Source organism: Haliotis cracherodii, unplaced genomic scaffold, assembly GCF_022045235.1.
Source record: "Haliotis cracherodii isolate W230 unplaced genomic scaffold, xgHalCrac1.p SCAF_1, whole genome shotgun sequence".
NCBI lineage: Eukaryota > Metazoa > Mollusca > Gastropoda > Lepetellida > Haliotidae > Haliotis > Haliotis cracherodii.
In genome coordinates this window covers 46,556,413-46,583,951 of record NW_027266264.1, presented here as the reverse complement: position 1 = coordinate 46,583,951, position 27,539 = coordinate 46,556,413, and the positions used below count along the sequence as shown (strand labels likewise).

General features: G+C 41.5%; 1 protein-coding gene across 1 annotated transcript; it reads right to left on the bottom strand.

Moving 5' to 3' along the window:
• Positions 1-3,753: 3,753 nt before the first annotated feature.
• Positions 3,754-24,425, bottom strand: LOC139478454 (pentatricopeptide repeat-containing protein 2, mitochondrial-like). The gene is made up of 9 exons (XM_071260920.1): positions 24,345-24,425; positions 21,484-21,576; positions 21,096-21,228; positions 20,196-20,322; positions 16,394-16,573; positions 14,529-14,642; positions 13,178-13,252; positions 6,341-6,454; positions 3,754-5,468 (listed from the first exon to the last, which is right to left on the bottom strand). The coding sequence occupies exons 1-9, from the start codon at positions 24,415-24,417 to the stop codon at positions 5,220-5,222; spliced, it is 1,158 nt and encodes a 385-aa protein (XP_071117021.1). The 5' UTR covers positions 24,418-24,425; the 3' UTR covers positions 3,754-5,219.
• Between the last annotated feature and the right edge of the window lie 3,114 nt (positions 24,426-27,539).

Here is a 27,539-nt window from a genome sequence, read left to right as displayed (position 1 = left end):
AAGTTCTTTAATTAACTTTTTGAATGAGGGTCCTGAGTTAACGTCACTCTCCTCTGGGACTGAAGGATTGTCCTTGAACCCTGCAACGGTGGTGTCAAAGGTGATCAGAATCTGTAGGCTTCCAAGCGCTAGGTCATAAGCGAGAATGAGTTGTCAATGGTTGGTACATGCATTGCAGCACGGCCTCCTGTCCTCCACCTGACTGTGTTACCAGGTGAACAGACATTGGGTGAGGATCCGAGGTTACCATGATATTTGCAGAGGTTACTGTGGCACTAACTGGTCGCTTGCTGTTACTCTGTGTAATCTTGTTGTCCGCGATAATTACCGCCAAAGGTCCCATGGAAGTGCTGTTCAACGGGTCCACTCACCTTCTTTAGTGAACGATCTGGCCCACACACGCTACATGTGAAAATACACTTCCTAACCCAGTATTGGGGAGGCATTCATCCGACGGTCCGAAAGTCACCAGAAAGATTGCACTCCCTGTCCTATATCCTTGGTGCATAGGCCATCATCCGATCAGACAGACAGCGGCTCTCTTCGTTGGAGCAAGACCGTCTTGGACGTATCTTCTTGTTAGTTTTGTTTGTTGTTTAACGCTGCACTCAGCAATTTTACAGCTATATGGCGGAGGTCTGTTAATAATCGAGTCTGGACCAGACAATCCAGTGATTGACATCATTGTGCATCGATTCACGAAATTGGGATGCGATGACATGCATCAACCAAGACAGTGAGCCTGACCACACGATACCGCTAGTCGACTCTTACGACAAGCATTGTCGCCTTTTACGGCGAGCATGGGTTACTGAAGACCCCATTCTACCCCGGATCTTAACGGGTCTGGACGTATGTCGTATCCTGAGTTAGATGGATATGAGTTCCTTGCCTTGTATCCGCATCACGCGGACATAATACTTTCTCCCAATTAAGTGGCCGTCCGCTGTTCTGCCTGGATAGAAGCCATGTTTGATGGGATCACGCCAAATTGCTTGTCCAGCATGGACCTCATGCTCTCTTGCATTCCTTCATTAACTCTTTCAACAGTCTGAAAGTTGAGGCCTAGCGTCTGTATGGGGTTGTCATTCTGCGTCATGAGAGGGTTTTAACTGACTGGATCAGCAGCTGCGTAATCAGCAACGCCACCTACTTCCAGCATCAACATTTCCCATGACCAACGACCAACTTTCGAGCTATGACAACTCTGAAAACAAGTTGATATTGACAGTATCACACACAGGAATGAAGTGAAGATTTCCAGTCTGTGCATGTGCAGAGGTTAAGTGAGTGAGTGAGTGAGTGAGTTGGCGTGGAAGAAACGCCCTAAGTGATGCAGGTCTCAGACGTTTACCACTTCGGTGAAACCCACGAGCACGGGAATGGTGCTGACAAACCTAGAAACAATCGATACGAACCGGGATTCGGACCCACAATCGTAGGTTTCTGGCGTGCCCAAGGGACGCAACTATGCACAGCTAATCGCATCGCCTAAGACGACTGGGCCACCCGTGCCCCCGCAGAGGTTAAGTAAGGGAGATACTATCGGTATCTAAACTGGCTGTGGATAGTTGACAGTACACAGGACTTTTGTTGCAAATCTGAAGATTTTATATTGCTGCGAGTACGGCCGAAACACAGGATTTGCATGAATTTGAGAAAACCCCTTGTACAAGATTATTTCTATCTTCCAAAAAAAACCGTCACGAAGTATAACAAGCGTATAGTTGACAAAGTCATCTATATCCCCCTCCCATTTTAACGTTATGGTCCGAAACCAGGTAACTGACCCAACATTTCTCTTAGCCCATGTCAAAATAGCTGCAATGGAAATTCTAAAATAAACATTTCTAAAACTCCTTAATATCAAATGGCACTAGTTCAGTATGCGCTTTTTATATAGATATGCAATGTTTGGCAAGGAAATATTTAAGTTTATTTGTTATACTAGGTAAGTAAACCAATCCTATATTAAAACTTAAATCCAACTTGTTGTCATGGAAACAATAAAAATTTCTAAAAGTGCTATATATCAAAAGGCACCAGTTCAGTGTGTGCCTGGTAGACATGCAAAGTTTTGTAAGAAAGTATTTAACGGTTTTTGAGTTTCACTCTGGAAACGAACACCATCCCTGTAGAACCTAAGTCCAACTTATTGCCATGGAAACGTGAAACATAAAAAATTCTAAAATTCCTAAATAGCAAGAGGCACCAGTCCAGTATGTGTCTGGTAAACATGCAGTTTTGTAAGAAAGTATTGAATGGGTTTTGAGTTATGCTCCGGAAACAAACTCTACCCTATAGAACCTAAGTCCAACTTGTTGCCATGGAAACGTAAAAAATACAAATTTATAAAACTCCTAAATAGCAAAAGGCACCAGTTCAGTATGTGTCTGGAAAACATGCAAAATCTTGTAAGAAATTATTTAACGGTTTTTGAGTTACGCTCCGGAAACGAACAGCACCCTCACAGAACTTAAGTCCAACTTGTTGCCATTGAAACGTAAAAAATAAAAATTTATAAAATTCCTAAATAGCAAAAGGCACCAGTTCAGCATGAGTCTGATAGACATGCAAAGTTTCGTAGAGAAATATTTAACGGTTTCTGTGTTATGATCCGGAAACGATTTTGGGACGCACACACACACACACACACACACACACGCACGCACGCACGCACGCACGCACACACGCACACACACACACACACACGGACGGAACCCATTTCTATATCTAATAAAATCTCCCTCCATGCCTCTTTGTGGGATGACTTGGTTGGTTTGCTTTTTTACACCGCACTCAGCAATGTTCCAGCTATATGACGACGGTCTGTAAATAATCAAGTCTGGTCCAGACAAACCAGTGACTGACATCATGACCATCGATCCATGCAATTGGGATCGATGACCAACCAAGTCAGCGAGTGTGACCACCCAATCCTGTTAGTCGCCTTTTACAGCAAGCATGGGTTGTTGAAGACCTATTCTATCCCTGATCTTCAAGGGTCTTGTGGGATGGGTGTGGCACTACTTGTACTGGTCAAAATCGATGTGTATAACATATACAAAGGCTCACATTTTAAAAAAAATGGGCTACATACACGCTATGGAAGTGTGACCATTTTGGGGTGGCACGACACTGACAATTCACAATGATGAGTTGTGTTTATCCAAAAGAGTTGAGATGCCACCCCATACCACTACACTTCCACCCCTAAACTGACAATGTTGAGTAACGCAAGCATCTCTAAAACGTTCTCCCGGACAACTGTGGACCCTTGCACGACCATCAGAGCTGTCCAGCTGAAACCTGAACTCATCTGTGAACAGAATACTGTCCCAGTCTTGTCAGGAGACATTACTGACGGTGACGTGGAAGTATAATTGGGCATATCGCTCTATGTCGGGGCTGGATATTGTGCATCCTCAACTTGTTGCCTTGGGTTCTACCAGTAATTGGTCTCAAATCAGGAATTGTCTGAGCTGTTAATTTAGCTGTTTGGTATAGATTCTGTAGATGCCAAAATATAGTTGTGTTGAGGAAGTGACATCACACATGGACAACCAGAACTTGGCAAGTCTTAAGTCTTTCCTGCTGTGGATAACGTCTGTGAAGCAATGATATACCAAAATCACAAGCTCAAAAACGATCAATGGCTTAACATCTGCGAAAGTTTCAGAGGTGTCACAGACCACTCACAATTCTTAGCCTTATGGGCCAGGTGATCTAAAACTAAAACCATAACAAACATACTTCACACAATAGTTTAATCTGTCCAATGCAATAACAAAACTTATATGAATATTACATACTTAGAACAGGTCCCATCAAGTCTCTCTATCATACAACATATGACATCAACAAACTGATTTTACCATGAGATAACACCTTGTTCTGACACAATCACACAATCTTCATCCATACAAACGAAGAGATTGTATGACTACTTCACATACCTCAGTAAACATTATCTCATACAGAATGTGGTGGTGATGGAAACATTGTGGAACATGAATGTTTCTGGTTTCATCGACCATTTAACCTCTCCAGCTACTGTGAAGTGCAACATTGGGAATCTTCCATTCTCCCAAACATTATCACATATCCAAAGACGTGGACAAGACATCACAAGCTTCGCCCTTGATGACAACTTATAGAAGATGACAAAGTGTTCTACCTTGACAAGAATTTGTCTTCCCTTGACTAAAAAGTCACTTAAGGTATGATACTGTATAAAGGTGTAGAAGATTAGGGGCATACAGCTACAAAATACAAGCTGAAAATATTACCCATACATGGCATGCCAAAAAAAAAACCATACCTTAGGCTAAAAAAATAATAGTCTGGTTCTCCCTATTATCATAAAGTCCACTGCACTTTTCATTTTTATTTCCATTTTCAAAAATAAGAATAGCAATCAACTGTTTACACATTTTCTCCTATCTATCCAATCTATGGGTGCTTTAGTTCAGAAAATACCTAATGTCATTGCCAATATCATAACTGAATGAAATTTCAATACAGTGACAGAAAGACTGAAGACAATGTATCTCTGATGACAAATATTTGTTTCAAGGCAAGTTCATGGTGAGTTGATGTGATTTGCTGATACACTTCAATGAAATTAATGCACACAAAATTTAATGAAATCTTGGATAAAAGTAACAATGGATTACAAATGTAAGTCCAGATATACAATGAATGCTTTTATAGCCAGAAAGCGTCATAACAGGACTAACTTGCAAAGAATACATTTATGAAGGAAGGTCTTCCCAATGTTGGTTGTACACAAGTGTTTATTTGGTTACTAGTTTGAACAACCAAAAAGAGAAAACACTATATTTTCAAAAGCCATTGCCTGAGAACCAATTATTTTTTTTTAAGCCTTATTCTGCAAATCAAAATAACTGGATGGCTGATGGTCTATAAAATGATAAAAAGTCTTGTTTCCTAAATGTGGTCTTTACATATCATTCATTTCAATGACATATCATGATATATGTCTACCCAGACAGCTGATGGACAGAGGGATGGCGGCAATGTTTATAGCACTGATGATTCTCACAGAAGCAAGAGGAACAGAAGACAGTTATTCAGCATTCATCAAAACACAAGGTGTCCTTTATGTATGGACAGTCTAAAACCTGTTCTACATTGTCATTTCTCTTCATACACTCTTGTTCTACTGAAGGACCACATCCTGACTCTTCATATTTCTCTCAAAATGTTTTATTGAAATCCCCTTGGCTCTCCGTATTGTCTGACCGTGGACCACTGAAGTTAAATGATCGATTGCGTTGCTGAAAATTATCTGAAGTCCTCAACATCCTGGTGACTGGCGCCTCCAGGAAGGCTCGGAGGGGATCGTTCCTGATGAAGCCATCTGCCCGGAGACTGTCAATAAGAGGCAAGATATGCTGCTTCAGCTCCACACTACCTCTCGCCAACGCCTCTTCCACTGCACTGATCTGGAGGAAGAGTTCCAACAGGGGTTAGTGAGTACAATGAAACACCCCAATCTGGTCACACAATGTTAAGACCCAATCCCACTTTCAGTCATCTGTTACTTCAAGCTTTGGGTCTTTGGGACCTTTCTTCACAAGAATCAAATACTCAACACATTCATTTGAATTTCATGCTATTGGCTTCTAGGAAGGAAATCACATGTTAGCATGGTCAAGCCAAACAAGTTATTTCTGCAAGAAATGTATTTCCTATTATTCAAACAAAATTTCCCATTTACTTTCAACTCTTTTTACATAACGTTTTGAGGTGAATGAATATTTAGAAAAATCAAAGCTATTTCAATTATTATCTTTATTCCAGTAATTCAGGGTAGGCATTCAATCCTCCATAAGCATGGTTTCGGTACACATGTATAGGGGTGTTTTGTACTAGGGGTGTTTTGTACTAAGGTTGGTTGGTTTGTTTTACGCCACACTCAGCAATATTACAGCTATATGATGGAGGTCTGTAAATAATCGAGTCTGGACCAAACAATCCAGTGATTAGCATCATGAGCATCGATCCATGCAATTGGGATCGATGACATGGTTCAACCAAGTCAGCAGGCTTGAACACCCAATACCATTAGTTGCCTCTTACGACAAGCATAGTCGCCTTTTATGGACGGAAGGACGGACAGACAGCACCCATTCCTATATCACCTTCCACTTCATGGCGAGGGATAATCAAATTTAGCAAAACTCTAAAATAGGAAAAGGCAGCAGTTACTGTAACGATAATGTGCAATGCCAGGCTGTCTTTCTAGCCTCACTCTTCCAGTCTGCATCTGAAACTGTCTGATAGAGAGGATGTGCAGATGCCCTCATGTACTCACTGTTTCAGAGAATATCCTATTCTTCCATGTCAAATTGGCTCTTTCGTCCTTGAGAAGGTATCGGAACCATGGTACGATCTCCTCCACTCTGTCCAACTGTGCATAACAGATCATCTGGAAAAGACAAAACATGCAGTCACAAACATACATACAAACATATATTCAGAAACATGGTAGAACATGTTGGCATGATGTGATTCAACAGTACACAAGCGTACAGTTCACCAAGATGTGATTAATGGAACAAGAAAATGAGTCTCCCATCAGGTGTAAGGTCAACCCAAAATGGTTTCTCGGCTACAAATTAAACAAGAGAACGAAGTCCTTGATATCTCTCGCAATGGTAAATACTTGTCGTGAATAAATATATAAAACTTGTCACAAATTTGTAAAAAATTCTAAACAATCATTTAGCACCAGTTCACCACTAGACTCTCTACGCACCATGTTTGGTAAAGAAATATTGTACAGTCTTCAAGATCTGTTCCAGAAAAGAGCACTACTACTGCCATTTTCAGTCTCGGTCAAATTTGTTGCCATGGAAACCCTGTTTGTACATTTGTATACTTATCCTGCATTACTCCTCAGTGCATTTACTGCTTGTTCTTGACAGAAAAAGAGCTGTGTGAGGTCTTGTTGAAGTTGTTCCCACTGGTTGAGTGGCTGACCCTACATCACACCTCCCATATGACCACAGAAGTGCTGATGTCACTGATCAGCACATTACTGCTGTCACCTGCTAAAAACTTGCAGAACAAATTCTTCACAATTACCACCAGAACAGTCACTCATGAGGTTACAAACACATCAACCAGAGACTTTGAAACTTCTTTTTAAGGTTGTTTACTGGATATCATGATGTGAAAAGCCATCTCCTGACTTACCCAAAATAAATAACTGGAGCACTTTCTCAAGTTTTCTCTTTGAATTTATTTAATATTCAATATAACTGAAAATACAGTGTTTCCAGCCAATATTTTGCATCTGCATCTGACAGTACAGTGGAGTGCATACCTTCAGATGTGATCTGGCACCGAGTAAATTTCTTGTTGGCAAGGAAGGAGACAGTCAGGTATGCGTATATCATGTAACTCTCTAATCTGGGGCGACACACACGGGAAAGGTCAAAAGGTTGGCTCTGGATATGTGGAAGCGGCAGTGGCATCAAGGGACATGCGTCACCTCCTGGGCAACCACCAAAGGGAAGCTGTGGTTGCCTTGCATGTCTTCAAGGGCTACATCTCAAAGGTAGGGGCTGGCGAAGACGGTGTCTGAGCGTCAGAAGCAGCCTTCCATAACAATACGGATGGAGCATTTGCTGTGAAGAGCCATGGTAGAGGCAACCGCCGGGATCTCATGTGGGTTGTTGGCTCTCCGAGGATCCAGTCCCGCAGCCTCATAGGCCTCAAGCATGATGGTGTGAAGCCACAAGGTAATTGTGTTGGGGCCGACTTTATAACTGCATCGCAGCGTCCTCACCGGACATAATAGAAATTCCTCTAGGAATCGGGATGGTGAAGGATCTATCCAGCAGTCCTTGGAGTTGATACTTGGCTTAAGTCCCAGCACAGCCCAAGATGTAAAACTCCATGCGCTCAAATCTCACACGGGTGATGTCTAAGGCATGTACTTCGCTCACTCGTGCCGCTGTTGCGTGAGCCAAGAGGAAGACTGTTGTAGTATGATGCAGAGTGGCGTGGCTCAAAGGGTAAGAACCATGTTAAGATCCCAGGTCGGGCGTCTGAACTTGGCCTTCTGGTCTTCCAGACAAATGGAGCATAACTGCGCTTGGAGTTCCAGAATCTCGGTTATCTTTCAATCTTCAGGAACTGCCAAGACAGAGTTAAGGGTCACAATGTAGTTTATAATGGTGATGCCCTTCACATGACAATTGTGTTGCAGGAACAAAAGCAATACAACCAAGAACTGTAGTGACGCAGAGGCAGGATCCTGGTGTTTCTCCTTACAGAAACTCTAAAAGGGAGTGCCACTTGTCACAAAGGTCCCTGGTGGAAGGTTTATGCGCCAAGGTGATGGCATTCGTTGCCCTTGCTGAGTAGCCCTTGGTGCTTAGAGCTCTTTGTAGACTGAACAAGTGTGAAGATAAAATCTGTCTGAAGCTGGGTGGTGCCATCTGCCGTGAGGATGGATCGGTAGGTTTTGCCAGTCTGGTAGTTTGAGGGGATTGAGGTCCACTAACCAGCATCTCGCCATCTCGGCCACCAAGGCACTATCAAAGTCAGAGCGATGCTCTGGGTCTGATCTTCTGAAGGAGCTTGGGAAGGAGTACTGATGGTGGAAAAGTGTAGCTTTAAGTCCTTCCAAGGGAATGCTAAAGGTGTTGACTGCCCAGACTTGTGGATGCGGCACCGGAGAAATGAAGGTCAATGTTGGGATCCCCGAGGTGTTGACACACAAGAACAAAGGCATCCTGATAGGAGTTTCAACTCTGTGGGAGCTACCTTGTCTGGTTTGGAGAGGGCGTCCGCAAGGATGTTGCGACAACCTGGGATGTGTTAGATGTGAAACTGGAGGTCCAGTTGATCGATCAGATGTAAGAGCCAGAATGTCTGCCATAACAGGGAGGAGGATTGGGTCGTGCCCTGGTTGCGGAGGTACAATACGACAGTGATGTTGTCTGTGGATATGGTGATCCAAGAGTGTTGAAGTGTCTGCTTCCAATGAGAGAGAACCAGGATAGTTCTAGGTTGTTGATGTGCAACTGTTGTTGATGTGAGGTGTGAGGTGACAAACAGGTGTAATAACTGTGAGCTTTGTCAAGACGTTCGACTTCAGCATCCACCATTAGAGATGTGGCTTGAGGTAGTCTGTAAGGACGATGGAGACAAGACTGGTCCTGGCGCCTGATGTAGGGAGCAAGGAACATTTGGATAGGGTGCAGCCGAAGCTTTCCTCGGGATGATATACGCCTCGAACTGGACATTCCTCACATGGAGGTTGGTGGCTATCAGCTGGTGATGCGTATAAACAGCAACGGGACCAACGAAATTCCAAATGGGAGGACCGCCCATTGACAGTGGAATTCATCGAAGATGAAACGGAACTGATGAAACATGCAGGTACTCATCCTAGATATTTAGGCTGATCAATGCGTCGTTGACCTAGATCTTGGACCTAAGCAGCCTGAGTGTGGACATGTCTCAGAGCGAGTTGATACCTGCAGCGCAGGCTCTTGACAATGTATGGGTCCCCTAGGATGTCCGAATTATTCCAATAGCTCCCTAATCACGAAGACTTGAACGGCATGGAATGGGAGGTCCAAGTCGTTGGTGTCTATTGCAACAATGCTACACCTCCGTGGTCCCTGCTCCTGCCATCCCGCCATGAGAATGTCACAGCATGGCTGGTAGGTGCCTGTGGACTTTCCTTCACCTTGGGTGCTGCCACTAAAGGTCGAGGTGTCACGTCCTCATGGCTTGAGGGGGTTTCTCCGAGGCTGGTAGTTGCTCATTCCAGAAGGCTTGAAGGAGGCGTTGTGAGATACTTGTGCCAGTGCCTTGAGCATGTTGAGGGCAGTCTTGTCTCAGGCTAACTTAGGGACACAAACGTGGGTGGCTAAGACCATTGAAGAGGGAGGTGAAAGACCAGGGTTGGTTAAGTGGATCCCACTTGAACTCGCTCAGTGACCACAAGGTAGCCGAGCTGTCGGGTGGTGTAGAGCTCCACTAACGCTGCATGCATGTGGGCTCTCATGTGGTCTATCTGGCGTTTCTGATAAGCCATGAACGTGGCCAGGCTGTTGAGGCAATTAGGATTGTCCTCAGATAAGTCCTGTATGATGGCCCTGAAGGTGGAAGCCATGATGGGAGTGCCGGATCTGTCTCGATGTACACCAGCTGAGTGTCTGGGACAAGGATGGTGGTGGAGTGATTGGATATGTCGCCATCCGCAATGTCGAAGGCAGATTCTGGAAAGTCATTCGTCTTGTACTTGGTCATCCTTCAAGTCACCTTGAAATAGGACGTCAACGAGAGTTAGACGAAATCTTGTCCAGAGGCGCAATCATGCCCTTATTCATAGGGTCATGGGGGACGGACGTTTGATGGTACCAGACAGTGTCCTTCTGGTCCACGTCTGGAACGGGTGAAGGAGCTACAGCAGCTGAATGATCCAAATGAGTCGACGTCAGCTAGTAAGCTTTCATAGGTAGGGATGAAGGAACCCTCTGATAATCTTTATCGCGTTGAACTGGTGCGCGGCTATGGGACCTAGGTCTGGACTGGGATGACTTATTCCCACTATGTCTAGACGCAGTATGTCAGAAGAGGAAGAGCCAATTGTACAGGTGCCACCAAAATCCACTGGAGGGGCAGAGGGAGTCACTGAGACCGGAGGCGCCACAGCATAGCAACGGCTGGAGGAGCTGTAAACCTAGGCATAGATTGCTGGAACATCGTCTGCATCAGATGAATGAAGCAGCTGGGAAGGTGTAGAGTGAGTGAGTCAGTTTGGTTTAACGCCGTTTTTAACAGTATTCCAGTTATATCACGGCGTGTCAGCTTGATGTGGGAGGAAAGCCCGAAGTGATGCAGGTCTCAGACTTTTACGACTTCGATGAAACCCACGAGCACGGGTATGGTGCTGACAAACCTAGAAACATAATTGGGTCGAACCGGGATTGTTTATGAGCAGAAGGTAATCCTGACTTGTAGTAGAATTTGGGAGGAATTAAAGATACAATTAATGTTTCCCGGACTGCACTATTGCTCTCCAAGAGATGGAATTTTGATACACTGCACGTGGCGATGAATGAGCACTTTTCAGGGGAAAATATTCCATCCTGTCTATGAGGTCACATTATTTCATTCATACAGTCAGGGCGTCCAGATGATTTACCTTGGTAAATCATTCCACTGACTACATGTGGCTATTGGCAGATGGACAAAAAGCACCCATGGTACCATCAGGTAAAGGTAATCGTGTCATTGTTTTGCACATTGCAACCCATGATATGTGGCTTATTGATGGATGTTTTCGAGGCGAAAAAGAAAACTGGTGATTTTCATAAGGAAATTATAGGAGGTGATGTGTTCATAGACTGGTTGGAACTTCAGCTATTGCCCATTTTAAACAACGTCAGTGTGATTGTCATGGATAACTCCAGTTAAAATAACGTCCGGGAATCAGATACTGTCGCCCAAACCATGAGTAGTCTGAAGGCAACCATACAGGAAAATTCGTCTGAATAAGATACCAGTAAAGTACAAGACATATGTGCTGGCGGCACAACACGGTTACGTTGTCTTACGTACGGCAGTCAGACATCGTGAGCTCAACCTTGTTGTGTCTATCTTGGCTAAATGTACAGGGTTCGTGGCAAGACATAACACAACATTCAAAAGTACAGATTCATATACGTCATCAGTAGGGCTTTCACGAGTCCAATTTTTTGGACTCGAGTACCCGAGGGGTGAAACTCAACTCGTACCCGAAAATAGGACGTACTTTAGTTTAAGAATATTGGTTCATTAGATCAAAATTGCAATCTAAAAGTATTAAAACATGTTATAAGTATAATTGAACTAAACTGAAATGTAAATAGAAAGCGTCTATGGAACTTGTTTAACTGTCCAAGTGTATGGAAGTGTTCAGTGTTAAAGTTTGCTTGTAACTGCACTAGTCCTTATCACGACCTTAAAAAACATTACGTCACGTCTACAAATACTACAATACATATTGAACACAAACCAAGTTTTTTTCTGACGATCAGCATTTCATTCGACACCTGCCAACAAGCACAAACAGTAATTCGTAGGAAGAAAATCGATAATGTGCATCACGTGACATACACGTATACACAGCTGCTGGACTGCAAGAATAAGGCTGTTAAATATGGAAATGTAGTTCTATAAGTTCATTCATTCATGAGTTGGTTACGTTTTCAAACTGTACCAAACTGTCGACCTGTCGCTTGATTTGTAAGCACTGAAATAGCACATATATACCAGCTAATCAGTTGTTAATCTGTGTAAGGGAATACACTTGGCATTTGAGTCGGAGCAAAGAAGCAATAATCGCCTTGATACATTCAAAGTCGGGAAGTATAAACAATAATTACGTATATTTTATGTGACATTCTCAATTGTTCTAATGTACATCTACTTTCTACAAAGAAAACATTATTCAAACAATATTAAAACAGAGTGATCTCCCCTTATCGAGTACTCAAGTCCTTGATAACGGACTTGAGTCCCACTAAAACCGAACCGACCCGCCCCTGAGGACTAGAGTACTCGTTGAAGCCCTAGTCATCAGCGGAGATAACTAACTAGTCCATCATGTTTCCAAGCAAATATAATGCAGTACATATCCTAGATTGCTACCTCATCAACGCATGTCAATTAAGTATAATAACAGCAATATTTTGAGACCAGCCCCCACTCGGTGACATTTGCACCTGGGAGAATGCATAGGACTGTGTGAGGTAATTACCTCATGTTATAGGCCATTTCATACATGCATGACAACACACGAATATTTTCTAAGTTTATCATCATTTTACCAGTAAAAGTACATTTTAAGGGTAATCACAGTGTCAGTTAGGACAGGCTAGATGAGCGCAAATTCGCGTTATTTTGATATATGCTCTTTTTATGGTCCTATGACTCGTATTTATGAAATAAGCCAGAAAAGCAGTTTTCTAGCATTTCTGGAAGACAGTACTTTAGTAGAAAATTAATGTTACTACCCTAAAGTAAAATCCATAATTTCAAAAACAATTACGGACAATGCTTATTCGAGATTCAAAATCAACTTGTCCTATCACAGGTCTATGGTGAAACAAATTGTTCCAGATGCAAATTCCAGCACACTTACCTTGATATTTACCACCCCAACTATCCTGTGATTGGGGGCAGATGTGCACACCTCCAAGCCAGTCGCTGGCTTTCCCTGAGAAACAGAAGATGTGTAATGACAGACAAATCATCAATATTGTTGACATGCTTACAGACACGACAATCCTAAAGTCTTATGTCTCTCAGGCTAGATCAGGCTACTTTCAACAAATAGATCAAAGCATATTCATAATAATTGTGGTTGAAATAAACTTTGTGAGAGATAGGGGAAAGAATCATATTTACTTCTGCTGGCATATCATGAATATTCACAACTGAATATAAAGCAACTGACATGGCAAATTAAATGAGATTTAATGAGATTCAGTGATCAGTTATATAATATTTCATGTGAATGATGGAAGCAAGAAACATGAAAGAGCCTGCCATAAGGCTGAACTCATGCTCAGTAGTTCCAGGCCAGAGCCTAGATTTTCGAAACGATCTTAGCTAAGATAAATTTCAACACCTTACTGAGACAATCCATAAGGTCATAACCCGTACACACACAACTGCTTAACTCAGGTGATGAGGTAACATGAAAGTCTTACCTGGTTAACTCAGGTGATGAGGTAACATGAAAGTCTTACCTGGTTAACTCAGGTGATGAGGTAACATGACGGCCTTACCTGGTTAACTCAGGTGATGAGGTAACATGACAGTCTTACCTGGTTAACTCAGGTGATGAGGTAACAAGACGGCCTTACCTGGTTAACTCAGGTGATGAGGTAACATGACGGCCTTACCTGGTTAACTCAGGTGATGAGGTAACATGACAGTCTTACCTGGTTAACTCAGGTGATGAGGTAACATGACGGCCTTACCTGGTTAACTCAGGTGATGAGGTAACATGACAGTCTTACCTGGTTAACTCAGGTGATGAGGTAACAAGACGGCCTTACCTGGTTAACTCAGGTGATGAGGTAACATGACAGTCTTACCTGGTTAACTCAGGTGATGAGGTAACATGACAGTCTTACCTGGTTAACTCAGGTGATGAGGTAACATGACGGCCTTACCTGGTTAACTCAGGTGATGAGACAACATGACAGCCTTACCTGGTTAACTCAGGTGATGAGGTAACAAGACGGCCTTACCTGGTTAACTCAGGTGATGAGGTAACATGACAGTCTTACCTGGTTAACTCAGGTGATGAGGTAACATGACGGCCTTACCTGGTTAACTCAGGTGATGAGGTAACATGACTGCCTTACCTGGTTAACTCAGGTGATAAGGTAATATGACGGCCTTACCTGGATAACTAAGGTGATGAGGTAACATGACTGCCTTACCTGGTTAACTCAGGTGATGAGGTAACATGACGGCCTTACCTGGTTAACCGCAAGGGCGGCGATGAATGACAGACTGCGCCCTGATGGCCTGAATCTTGCTGCTTGAATATCCCTCAGGTACTTCAAACTCAAAGTCAAGGACTCTTCTGTGTTCTAAAATATCAAACCCAGAGAATGAGGAAAGACAGGGCATTAATCATGTTATTCTGCCATCCAGTATCCAAACATGGAAGCCCATACAGTCAAACATGTCATCAATCAGAAAATCTCATAGACCTCAACATTATTTCAACATAATGAAGAAAGGCCTACCTTTAGAATACAGTGCCACAAACTTTTCAAACATGTGACATTACTCTATGACGTAATTTGTAGTATTTTGTTGCCAGTCACATCCGCGAAACAATGACCAGGGTTCAGGGGTCATTGAGTGTGCATAAGCTCCTCCCAGTGATCAATCATCTCTACACGCAATGTCATTGAATAAGCCCAGCAGTGTTGCGAGTTTTGAATATTTGTTTACTAAATATAGCCTGCAGCAGCACATTTTAGAGCAAGCGCTAGTTTATGAAAGCCCTTATTTTTTTATAAATTTTTTATTTCATATTTCTCGTAATTCAAGTCTCTGAAATGGTTAAAAATGGGAACTGATATACATTTATTATTTTTCCAGTTCATTAATTTTCATTATTAGGCACAAGAATGCAGTTTATTAGGGATATTGCTGAACAAATCCAAATGTCGCCAGTGTTAGGGAAGGTTACCCCTAACTCTATCCTTAGCCCTTGGATCCCCTTTACGATCAATCCCTTTACGATCATTAGAACTAGGTACTCATTTAGTGGCTGTTGTTGATTCTATAGAATCCTAATATTCTTCACATAAAAATGTTGAGTAAAAAGGGTGCAATGGTTTTGTGTTGACTATTTTGGCTACTGGAAACTGTCCTGGAACATTCACACAAGGCACTTTCACCCACGCTGTTTTTTCAGTACTGATTCTGCATACTTGCTGCATATAAATTAAACAAGCATGAAATATTCATATCCCCTGCAAGTATGACATGTCCAGTTGTGTGCAAGCCATTAGCCCCTGTGAACTTTGTCACTGGACCTTTTTTTGTAAATGGCCTAATTACACGCACCAAAAATGTTACTACTGGTGTTTTTTATGCCATCAGTAGTTTATGATAGAATACGTAACTGTATTTGTCATGAGTTGTGTTATTACTTAAACAATAATCAGAGAAGTAAGGGAGTTCTTTCTTCACTTAGAGATCATTTTGTGAGTGAGTGAGTGAGTTGGGTTAAACACCGCTTTTAACAGTATTATGGTTACTGTTAACAACAGACAACCAGACAGACAATAAACAGAAGACAATGAGCCACAACATGAGTCTACTTGATTCAGGAGGGGTAATAATGAATGATGGACAATGGATCATGGAAACAACTCTCAACGTGTTCAGGAACCTTACATTTGATAGCAGCGAGTGACTGAGAGTGAGTACGGTTTTACACCACTTTTAGCAATATTCCAGCAATATCACAGCGGGGGACACAGGAAATGGTCTTCACGCATTGTATCCATGTAGGGAATTAAACCCGGGACTTCGACGTGACAACCACTAGGCTACCCCACCGCCTCACATTTGACAGCAGCGATGGAGAGATATTGCTGGATAACACTGACTGATGGTACACATGAATTGGAGCTTGATTATGACAGTATATCTTTAAAGATTGTGGACCCCAATACAACAATCCGCAGATACATTGACTTGTGATTGACAATAACAGTGTACCTTTCAAGATGGCAGACCCAAACAACAACTGTCCGATATACTTGTACTTGAGTTTGAAAATAACAGTGTTTGTCTCAAAATTGGTAAACTATGAACATACTATTTTATACAATGAAGCAAACAACAACGTCATGCAGTTGATGGGGTATCTGAAGTCGTCGCCACCAAACTCCTTTAGCTGCTTGTAGTACTCGACAACCTCTGGGTAGCGGCCCTTCTTGTACAGCATGTCCATGATGAGCATGTAGCTGGAGATGTTGTCAAACAGGCTCCTCAGGCTCTGCAACAACACAACAAACACTCAACAACCATACTTCCAATCAGCACCAGGTGAAACCATTGCTGGAGTCCCACACACAAACTCAGTCCCTCCAGGGAACATGAGGCAGTGAGTATGGTTTACTCACACTTAGTGAATAGCAGGATACAAAACAGATATAAATCCCAGGATACCTGGCAGGCAAATTGGGATGGTTTTTTATAATTTTATATTTTTGCCTAATTTGAGAGGTATTTTAACATTAACGTTTAACATTGCATACAATGCAATGATTGTAAACAAAGCCATAGAGCCTCCCTCTATATTGGTCCAGTTATCGGTGAAATACAAGACACCGCCACAAAGCCAGAACAGCATAAAGTAGGAATGGTTTAATTCAAATTTGGGAAGCTGCTTGGATGACCTAGGTTACAGTGTCTGATGTGCAGCAGTACCTTTACACACATTTATTTACTGCTGCTTCAAGGCAGGTACTGCTGCACATCAGACACTGTAACTTAGGTCATCCAAGCAGCTTCAGAGGCCGTCTCACAACATCGTGCTTCACTTGTGACCAGAGACAATCTTTGAGTATTAGAAAGGGAAATACTAAACAAGTTATTCCTATGGTCAAAAGAGTGAGAGAGTATTGTTTTATGTCACTTTTAGCAATATTCCAGCAATATCACGGTGAGGGACACCAGAAATGGGCTTCACACGTACCTATGTGGGGAATCAAACCTGGGTCTAAGGCGTGACAAGCAAATGCTTTAACCACTAGGCTACCCCACCACCCCATTCTGTCTCGAACACATGAGGCATTTTACTTTTGATCAGAATAATTATGTTTTCCAAATATGAAATAAAATTAAAACTTTGAAAAGCATGCTTTTGGCAAATCAGGGTTAGACAAGTGAAAACCCAATCTCATTAAAATCAGATCTTAGTTTTCGCTACCGCTAAACAAAGATCAGAGGACATCCCATTACGGGTCATATCAGAACAACCTTTTGCAAAGTTTGACCGACCAATGAAATGACTGACAAGAAATCAACTTACAGGCGATACAGGCCATAGTCCCTACTACAAATACTTGACTTCATACAGACCATACTCCCTACTACCAATACCTGACTTCATACAGGCCATACTCCCCACTACCAATACCTAACTTCATACATCCCGTACTGCCTACTACCAATACCTAACTGCATATAGGCCATACTCCCTACTACCAATACCTGACTTCATACAGACCGTACTCCCTACTACCAATACCTGACTTTATACAGGCCATACTCCCTACTACCAAAATCTAACTTCATACAGACTATAGTCCCTACTACCAAAACCTAACTTCATACAGATCGTACTCCCTACTACCAATACCTGACTTTATACAGGCCATACTCCCTACTACCAATACCTAACTTCATACAGGCCATACTCTCTACTACCAATACCTAACTTCATACAGACTGTACTCCCTACTACCAATACCTGACTTCATACAGGCCATACTCCCTACTACCAATACCTAACTTCATACAGACTGTACTCCCTACTATCAATACCTAACTTCATACAGACTGTACTCCCTACTACCAATACCTGACTTCATACAGGCCGTACTCCCTACTACCAATACCTGACTTCATACAGGCCGTACTCCCTACTACCAATACCTAACTTCATACAGACTGTACTCCCTACTACCAATACCTAACTTCATACAGACTGTACTCCCTACTATCAATACCTGACTTCATACAGACTGTACTCCCTACTACCAATACCTAACTTCATACAGGCCGTACTCCCTACTACCAATACCTAACTTCATACAGGCCGTACTCCCTACTACCAATACCTGACTTCATACAGGCTGTACTCCCTACTACCAATACCTAACTTCATACAGGCCGTACTCCCTACTACCAATACCTGACTTCATACAGGCCGTACTCCCTACTACCAATACCTAACTTCATACAGACTGTACTCCCTACTACCAATACCTGACTTCATACAGGCCGTACTCCCTACTATCAATACCTGACTTCATACAGGCCGTACTCCCTACTACCAAAACCTGACTTCATACAGGCCGTACTCCCTACTACCAATACCTGACTTCATACAGGCCGTACTCCCTACTACCAATACCTAACTTCATACAGGCCGTACTCCCTACTACCAATACCTAACTTCATACAGGCCATACTCCCTACTACCAATACCTAACTTCATACAGACTGTACTCCCTACTACCAATACCTGACTTCATACAGGCTGTACTCCCTACTACCAATACCTAACTTCATACAGACCGTACTCCCTACTACCAATACCTGACTTCATACAGACTGTACTCCCTACTACCAATACCTAACTTCATACAGACTGTACTCCCTACTACCAATACCTAACTTCATACAGACTGTACTCCCTACTATCAATACCTGACTTCATACAGACTGTACTCCCTACTACCAATACCTAACTTCATACAGGCCGTACTCCCTACTACCAATACCTGACTTCATACAGGCCGTACTCCCTACTACCAATACCTGACTTCATACAGGCTGTACTCCCTACTACCAATACCTAACTTCATACAGACCGTACTCCCTACTACCAATACCTGACTTATACATCCCATACTGCCTACTACCAATACCTGACTTCATACAGACCATACTCCCTACTACCAATACCTGACTTTATACAGACTATTGTCCCTACTACCAATATCTGACTTGATACAGACCGTACTCCCTACTACCAATACCTGACTTCATGCAGACTATAGTCCCTACTACCAATACCTAACTTCATACAGGTCATACTCCCTCCTACCAATACCTGACTTCATACAGGCCATACTCCCTACTACCAATACCTGACTTCATACATCCCGTACTGCCTACTACCAATACCTGACTTCATACAGACCATACTCCCTACTAGCAATACCTGACTTCATACAGGCCGTACTCCCTACTACCAATACCTAACTTCATACAGGCCGTACTCCCTACTACCAATACCTAACTTCATACAGACTGTACTCCCTACTACCAATACCTGACTTCATACATCCCGTACTGCCTACTACCAATACCTGACTTCATACAGACCATACTCCCTACTAGCAATACCTGACTTCATACAGGCCGTACTCCCTACTACCAATACCTGACTTCATACATCCCGTACTGCCTACTACCAATACCTGACTTCATACAGACCATACTCCCTACTAGCAATACCTGACTTCATACAGACTATAGTCCCTACTACCAATACCTGACTTCATGCAGACTATAGTCCCTACTACCAATACCTGACTTCATACAGACCATACTCCCTACTACCAATACCAAACTTCATACCGGCCATACTCCCTACTACCAATACCTAACTTCATACAGACTGTACTACCTACTACCAATACCTGACTTCATACAGGCTGTACTGTCATTTCCCAAAACACATTATCTTCATTGTACTTATCACACCTTACCAAATATTCCTATAAAATAAAACTTTGAACAAAATAATACAGCATTCTTCATACATTTTTATTCAGTCCACCAAACCTATAGTTGGGCAGCTGACAAGGAGGTTTGCCTCTCACCTCATCTTGGAACAGCTCCACTGCTTTGTCTACTTCATTCCTGATGTGCAGCAAACGTAACACTGGTGGCCCGAAGCAGTACGGTCGGGGAGAATCCTCCGTGTCTTGTGCCCGGTCTGCACAAAACCTGCACAACCATACACAATCACATTCAACTCAGCCATCCTCAAACCACTGCACATCAAGTATAGGCTAAAGGCAAAACACACACAATACCGACTGGTAATTCAGAAATCAACAAGTAACAGTGTTATCACTATCCCCAGCCATGGGGAACATTAGAATTTTGTTTGTGCATACAGTAGTGAATGTGTCATCAGAAAAAATCAGGGTGTACAATTTCATTTCTCTGACATAAATAGTTTTCAAGAACTAATGTGTCCCCATACATACATACTTTATTCCCCAGCCCCACTACTGGGCTGGGCATAATAACATAAATCAAGAGCACAACTGTCTCAAAATTAAATAATGTCACCAATTTACAAACTCAGTCTTGACAAGTATGTTGCAGATAAGCATGCAAACTTTCATTCATGTAACTTCAGTTGTTTCTAAGAACACCATCCCATTTCATGCAGTTTGGCCGAAGTTGAAAGGACAGAGCAAGGGCCATAAATCTATAAAAAAATTAATTTACAACACCAGTTTTCAACTCATTTGAGATCACGACCAGTAACATCAATGTGTAAAATTTCATTTCTCTAACTTAAACAGTTCTTGAGAAATTTTGTCCCCTTTGAGTAGTTGACAGAAAGAAATATACAGAGGAAGTTCTTATATCCCACTTCCTGGCAGGGGATAATAACCTTCACAGCTGATATCTACCAGACATCTATACATCACTTCCTATGAATATTAATTGAACTTTTCAAACTTTCATTAAAAATCCGCCCCTACCTTTTCAACATGGCTACTAGTGTCTCTAGATCTTCATCTGTTTCTGTAACGGCTACTGTCGTCTTCAAGTCCTCTGTAAATATCGTCTGTCCTTCTCTAGCTGTTAGATTTTGCATACGTTCCATAAAACTTCCTGGAATCATCACAGCAAAAACATTAGTTGAAACTTTGTGACACCAAGAGATGTCAACCTTCAGGACAATGTATGACTGGCCCCAGCAGGACCAAATATCCTATTTTGTCAAGACTCACTATTGGAACTATGGAGGGAAACTTGGACAATATTTTCAAGTAAAGTGAACTTCAACTTAAATAAGAATTTAGCGAAAACACAGGCTTTCTGTCTCCTATTAGTGTTACCTGTAACAATGGTTACATATTGACATACCCTTAAGTGTTCCAAGTCGGTCTTGTGTCAACACACGAACTCGCCTTAAGTTGTCTAGACCTAAAATATCTCCATTCAACAGGAACCTCTGCCCTGAAATATTTGAAAATGAGATCATTATTCAGCAGTGACTCAAGTAACTAGAATTCTTACCGATAAACTTGAACAATCCAAGAATAGTATTGTCATGACCGGGTTTGTAGTGAGTTAGAGTCACAATTCATGCTCTAATATTTCAAGGCTCCCTCCAAGAACTTCAAGGTCATGCAAACTGAACATTTTATTAAACTTCTACCATTTGCTTACACATTGTATACTTTTAGCCGCTCTGTCTGAATCAACCTGTTCAAATTCAAGCATAATTGACTTATGGAAGCAGCTGATCCAAGTTCCTTCCAGTGAGCGACATCATGGTTAAACTGCTGGTAATATCAATGCCACCGGTGTGGAAGCGGCGATTACAAGAATCTCCAAATTTGCCCTCCAACCCCAATTGCAGTGACATTTATATTTTTGTGTGTCTTTGGAATGCCATGATAGTGAATATTTAAAAGTATTATGACCTGCTTATTATTTTCCAGATAAATTTGCAATTTGTTTAATCAGATTGGTTTGAGATTGAAGGCTCACAGAAAAGCATACAACTTCCCTCTAACATATTCTTACCACACCAAGTACATGATAGCTGAAATGAAATAGAAATTCAAATAGACAAAGAAAAATATCAAGCCGGGGCAAGAGTATTCTACTTCATGAAAGTCATCACTAGTTTGTAAACATAACAATCAGCAGGGTGTTAGTTCAACTCCATGTTTGGTTGTTGCTGGTGACTTGTGGAGAGAGTCAAGAGAGCTTTGCAAACAGGCTATTGCTGTGAGAAGCTTGCAGATGATCATTGGAAGGGAGATAACTCTATGGTAATTGACAAATGGCTAGTACTGGTATACAAATTGTCCTATTCGATCTTTTTAAACAAATTTTAACAGTATATTTTTTTCAAGCGACAAAAAGATATATTTTCAAGTAACAAACTTGATATGGCGAGTAGTTATAAAATTCAAGGTCTTTTCAATGCACACTATTCATTTTCAAGGCAGAATCTAAGTTCAAGGATTGTTCACGTCAGTGGGGGAAATGTATATTAAGTGGCAAGTATAACATCTAAGTCAAATTGGCTTTATAAATGATAATCCCCAGATTATCCCTCAACATGGTAAAGTTTCCTATTGGTCATATTCTGATGAAGCCTTGCACCACGTTCAGAACCAAGTGCACACTCATGGGCAGTGATGATTTAGCATTACACCAATGCCACAGGCTAATTTGCATATCACAATCACATGACTTAAATTTGCGCGTGTTTGTAAACAAACATGTTTATTCTGAAAACAGAACAGACTGGCCTATTGCAAGCCTTTTGTGTGCTTTAAATATTGTTTTTCATAATTATATAGATCTAGATATGCTACTACAAATTCAAAAGGAGTATGACAACATTTCTCTTAGCCCATGTCAAAATAGCTGCAATGTAAATTCCAAAATAAACAATTCTAAAACTCCTTAATATCAAATGGCACCAGTTCTGTTCAGGATGTGCTTTATATATAGACACGCAATGTTTGGCAAGGAAATATTTCTTGAAATAATGCCCAATAATGCAAATTTCTAAATAGCAAAAGGCAACAATTCAGCATGTGTCTGATAGATGTGGAAAATTTCATCCGGAATGGAACCCTACCCTTATTGTTTTCTAAGTCCAACTTGTTGCCATGGAAACGTAAAAAAATAAAAATTCTTAAATTCCTAAATAGCAAAAGGCACCAGTTCAGCATGAGTCTGACAGACTGCAAAGTTTCGTAGAGAAATATTTAACGGTTTCTGAGTTATGCTCCGGAAACGATTTCAGGATGCACACACACACGTACAGATGGACGGACCCCATTTCTATATCCCCCGCCAACATCATTGGGGCGGGGGATAATTAATGAATCGAAAAATAATATATGTATATTAGTTCCCATTTATAATCAGTTTAGACACTTGAATTAAGACAAAAACGAAATAAAAAATATATTGAAAATAAAAATGCTTTCTTAAACATGTTAAACAATGCTTGCTATAAAATGCGCCACCGCCACAGGCTATATTTAGATCTAGTAAACAAATTCTGCAACGACATTGCGCGTAGAGATGATAGATCCCTGAGAGGAACTTCTGCATTCTCCATGACCCCTGATGTCACAGGGCATTGTTTCGCCAGGGTGACTGGGAACAAAACGCTGCAAATTTCGTCATCGGTTATTGTGACCAGAATGAAAAGTTTGTGGTACTGTATTCTAAAGGTAGGCCAAATAAACAAAAAAATCAACGAATGGTGTGTGCTTTCACACAAACACAATCACGGCATCTCTGAAACATGTGCTGTTGAAAATATCTCAACTTACATTATATTGTACGCCAATATCAGGGAACAGACGATACTTTGATGCCTATGTTGACGTAAAATCCGCCTGTCTGTAGATATACCCGGCCTGCTGAAGGTCAAGGGCCGTTATGCAGATAAACTGCGTATTTCTACGCAAAGTACATTAAGAAAGGACACAAATATCATAACTCGTAAATGCTGATTGAGCGACTTGATGAATCATGCAAGTAACATAAAGTCATAATATTCTCAGGCTGTCCTATGAAGGTTTTATTTTGCATAAATTTGTCTCATTCTGTATGACCGGGACCACGTGGGGACGGACTACTAGCCTAATATTCTTCCTATGTTCCAAATGGTGCACAAATAGAAAAGTGACGAAACGAATAATTAATTAGAATATGGTTGAAACACGGTTTTGTTGAACTGTTATTACCTGACACAGAAACAGGACGAAGTTTGAGCAAACATCGCGAGAGAGACACCGCATTTCTTCCAAGGGCAGCCATTTTGACAACTGTGGGCAGTGTGAAAGGTTGACTGGCAATCTTCAAACGAACAAGGAACTTTCTAATAATTGCATAAACTCAATACACACATTTGTGTGTAAATACATGTAAACAATAACCGTTTCATTTAAAGAATACATTTAATTTAATAGAGACTTTAAATAAACTCAAAGGTAAATTTTGATATTTTACAACATGAAGAATATTCCGAGGGAGGCAAGGAGCTGTTATGTCTCAAACTGCCTGGTGCCAAAACGGCCGCAAATAATTGGTGAAAACGACCCCAGAGAGAGAGAGAGAGGGGGGAGAGAGAGAGAGAGAGAGAGAGAGAGAGAGAGAGAGAGAGAGAGAGAGAGAGCATATAATGTGAGAGCCGACCGCCTGGGTTGTGATAGACCTTTTTCGTAACATTCATTCATTTATACATTCCATTACGTATCCATTCATTTATACACACATACGAACCTTCATATACCCACACCTACCAAAACACCCACACATATACCTGCACTTACCCGAACCACGCCCACACTCACTCATACACCACCGTCCGCAGACAAGCACACAATCCCCATATTATATACGCGTACTCACATACATATACAATCCACCCATGCCTTATCCACACACCTATGCGCGCGCACACACACACACACACACACACACACACACACACACACACATATCCAATCCACAACCGCATTTAAAATGTAAAAACAGCCAACTGTTGCTGAATAGGTTTACACTGCATCAATGTAATAAGGTTGTTTTTTTCTGCAGCACTGAAATTTGGCATTGACATGGCAAAACATTAGTTTTAAAAGGTTTGTGTCTTATGTCCTGATATGCGTGGCGGTCTATCAGGAAATGCGATTCATCCTCTATATTATCAGTGTGTTTACAACATGGGCACAAAGTAAGTAATCTGATAAAGCGTCCAGTTTCAAGGGAAGTGAACCACACCTAAGCATTGCGAGTGGTTTACGCTTGTATAATGTCACTGGAATGAACAAATACTTTTCAGGAGTTTTAATTGAATTAGTTTCTATAATTTCTTAACTTGTTTCCGTGTGGTGAGCTCCTGTACTTACATAGATCATGCCACCAGTCCCCATCATCACGAACAGCACACTGTTGTTTTTCAGGTTTCATGAAACTTGTTTATGAAGTATTCCTAAATGGGTCCAGGTCTACGTTTACTTTACTTGCAATGGAGATAACCCAAGAGGCCCAGGATTTGCTTCGACACTTTGATCAAGTGAAAATAAAAAATAAAAGTATTCTATTGGGGGTTTAAAGCCTTTTATAAAGTTTTAAATATTTAAACTCATTTTCTTATATACAGCTTTTCTACCCCACCTCACCCATCAAATATGACTCAGGGTCCACGGGCCGGTGACTGCATTAACTGGTTTCTAATCTACACAGCGAATTCCGGCGCCTGAGGCTTTTATCACATTCCAGCAATCGCCCGGAACACCAAAATGGACTTCACCAATGCGAAACCGAGCCTTTGACGCGACCCACCTCCACACACCCACAGTATCAGAAGCTATGTGTGTGCACGCAATCTCTCAAATACAAGTTTATAGTATTGCTAAATATCCTGAATCTTTCATTTTAATCAATAATGGAGTACAATCAATCATAGCTGGGCAATGACGATCCGTAATTAGTATAGTTCCGTATGGGGTACCCTTTTTATACTTCCTTTTGACAACGCATTTTCCTTACAGAAGACCATTCTGTGACGTCTTCACTAGACTTTAACAAAAAGTCCCCGAAATGCAGTTATTTATAACGGTTAGATAAAAAATAAAATAAAGAAAGCCCCTGGGTATTAGGGAACCATGAAATCTCTTACTTTTAGGCATCGAGTTGAAAAGGGGGTGAGAACGATATCTTGAATAAAATATATGCCTTTGGATTGGTAATATATTATAAAACCGTGTTGGCCAATGGATGAAAATTATTCACAGCAGTGCATATATTGATATGGTGCCACGTTGCTAATTACAGCATTACAACAAAATGGAACAACACCTGTGGATTAGACGTTATTACTTGCCCGTGAAGAGATCACCCGTTTAATAAACATACAGTTGTATTACACATTGTGTAATACCAAAACGTGTGCTCGGAACACGTTTCACGAAAAATATTGAAAGCTCTCAACATCCCTTGGCTTATTCAACGACATTGCGTGTGGAGATGATAGATCACTGAGGGTAGCTTTAGCACACTCGATGACCACAGCAACCTTGTTGCTAGGCTGACGTCACATGTCATTGTTTCGCCGAAGGATCTTGCAACAAAATTCCACAAATTACGTCATCTGGTATTGTGACGTGATTGTAAACTTTGAGGTGCAAAGGCCCCGTTCCACAAGGCGATCGTGCTGTAGCGCAACGACAGTCGTTGGTCTAAGTTTCAGTATGTGAGTTGCGATAACCTTAACGCTAAGATAATTTTGTGGAACGGACGCCTGAATTCTAAAGATAGACCGTTGTATGGTATTAAATTCATACGTTTCAACTTTTGACGTGTTTGAAGTATTATTCTGTTAAACTCAATTGTATTATGCCGTGGATCGTGTAGGTGTCAGCCTATTCACACTCGACAGTATAATTCTAAAAACGTTTTAAATGGCAAGTAATAAATAAAATACTAAACTCGCTACCGTGTAAAACCAATTTTATGAAATTCGTCAAATACCACAACTATTCACTCGTTTCATAAAATTGGTATTACACGGGAGCTCGTTTAGTATTCTATATGTATGAAGCGAGTGTTATGCTTATTAATTCTTTCTGAGAATGATATATTCCGCACCCCCTTTCGGTAGTTTTAAATAAAGACTATTAAAAATGGAACCTTTTAACGTTCATAGTACACAATAATTTTACTCATGCTTAGTTCTGTGAATGCCTTCGCTCAGAACATCGCGTTACAATCAGGATCCCACACACTTAGAGGCAATACGTCGCTGCAAAGAGAAGTATCTCTTCAAACAGGCCTTGGTAGTATGTTCCGCCACGCATGTTGCGCTTAAAACCGACGTAAAAACTGTGCACGATCAATTAATACCCCAAATAAAGCGAAACAAATACACCATATATTTG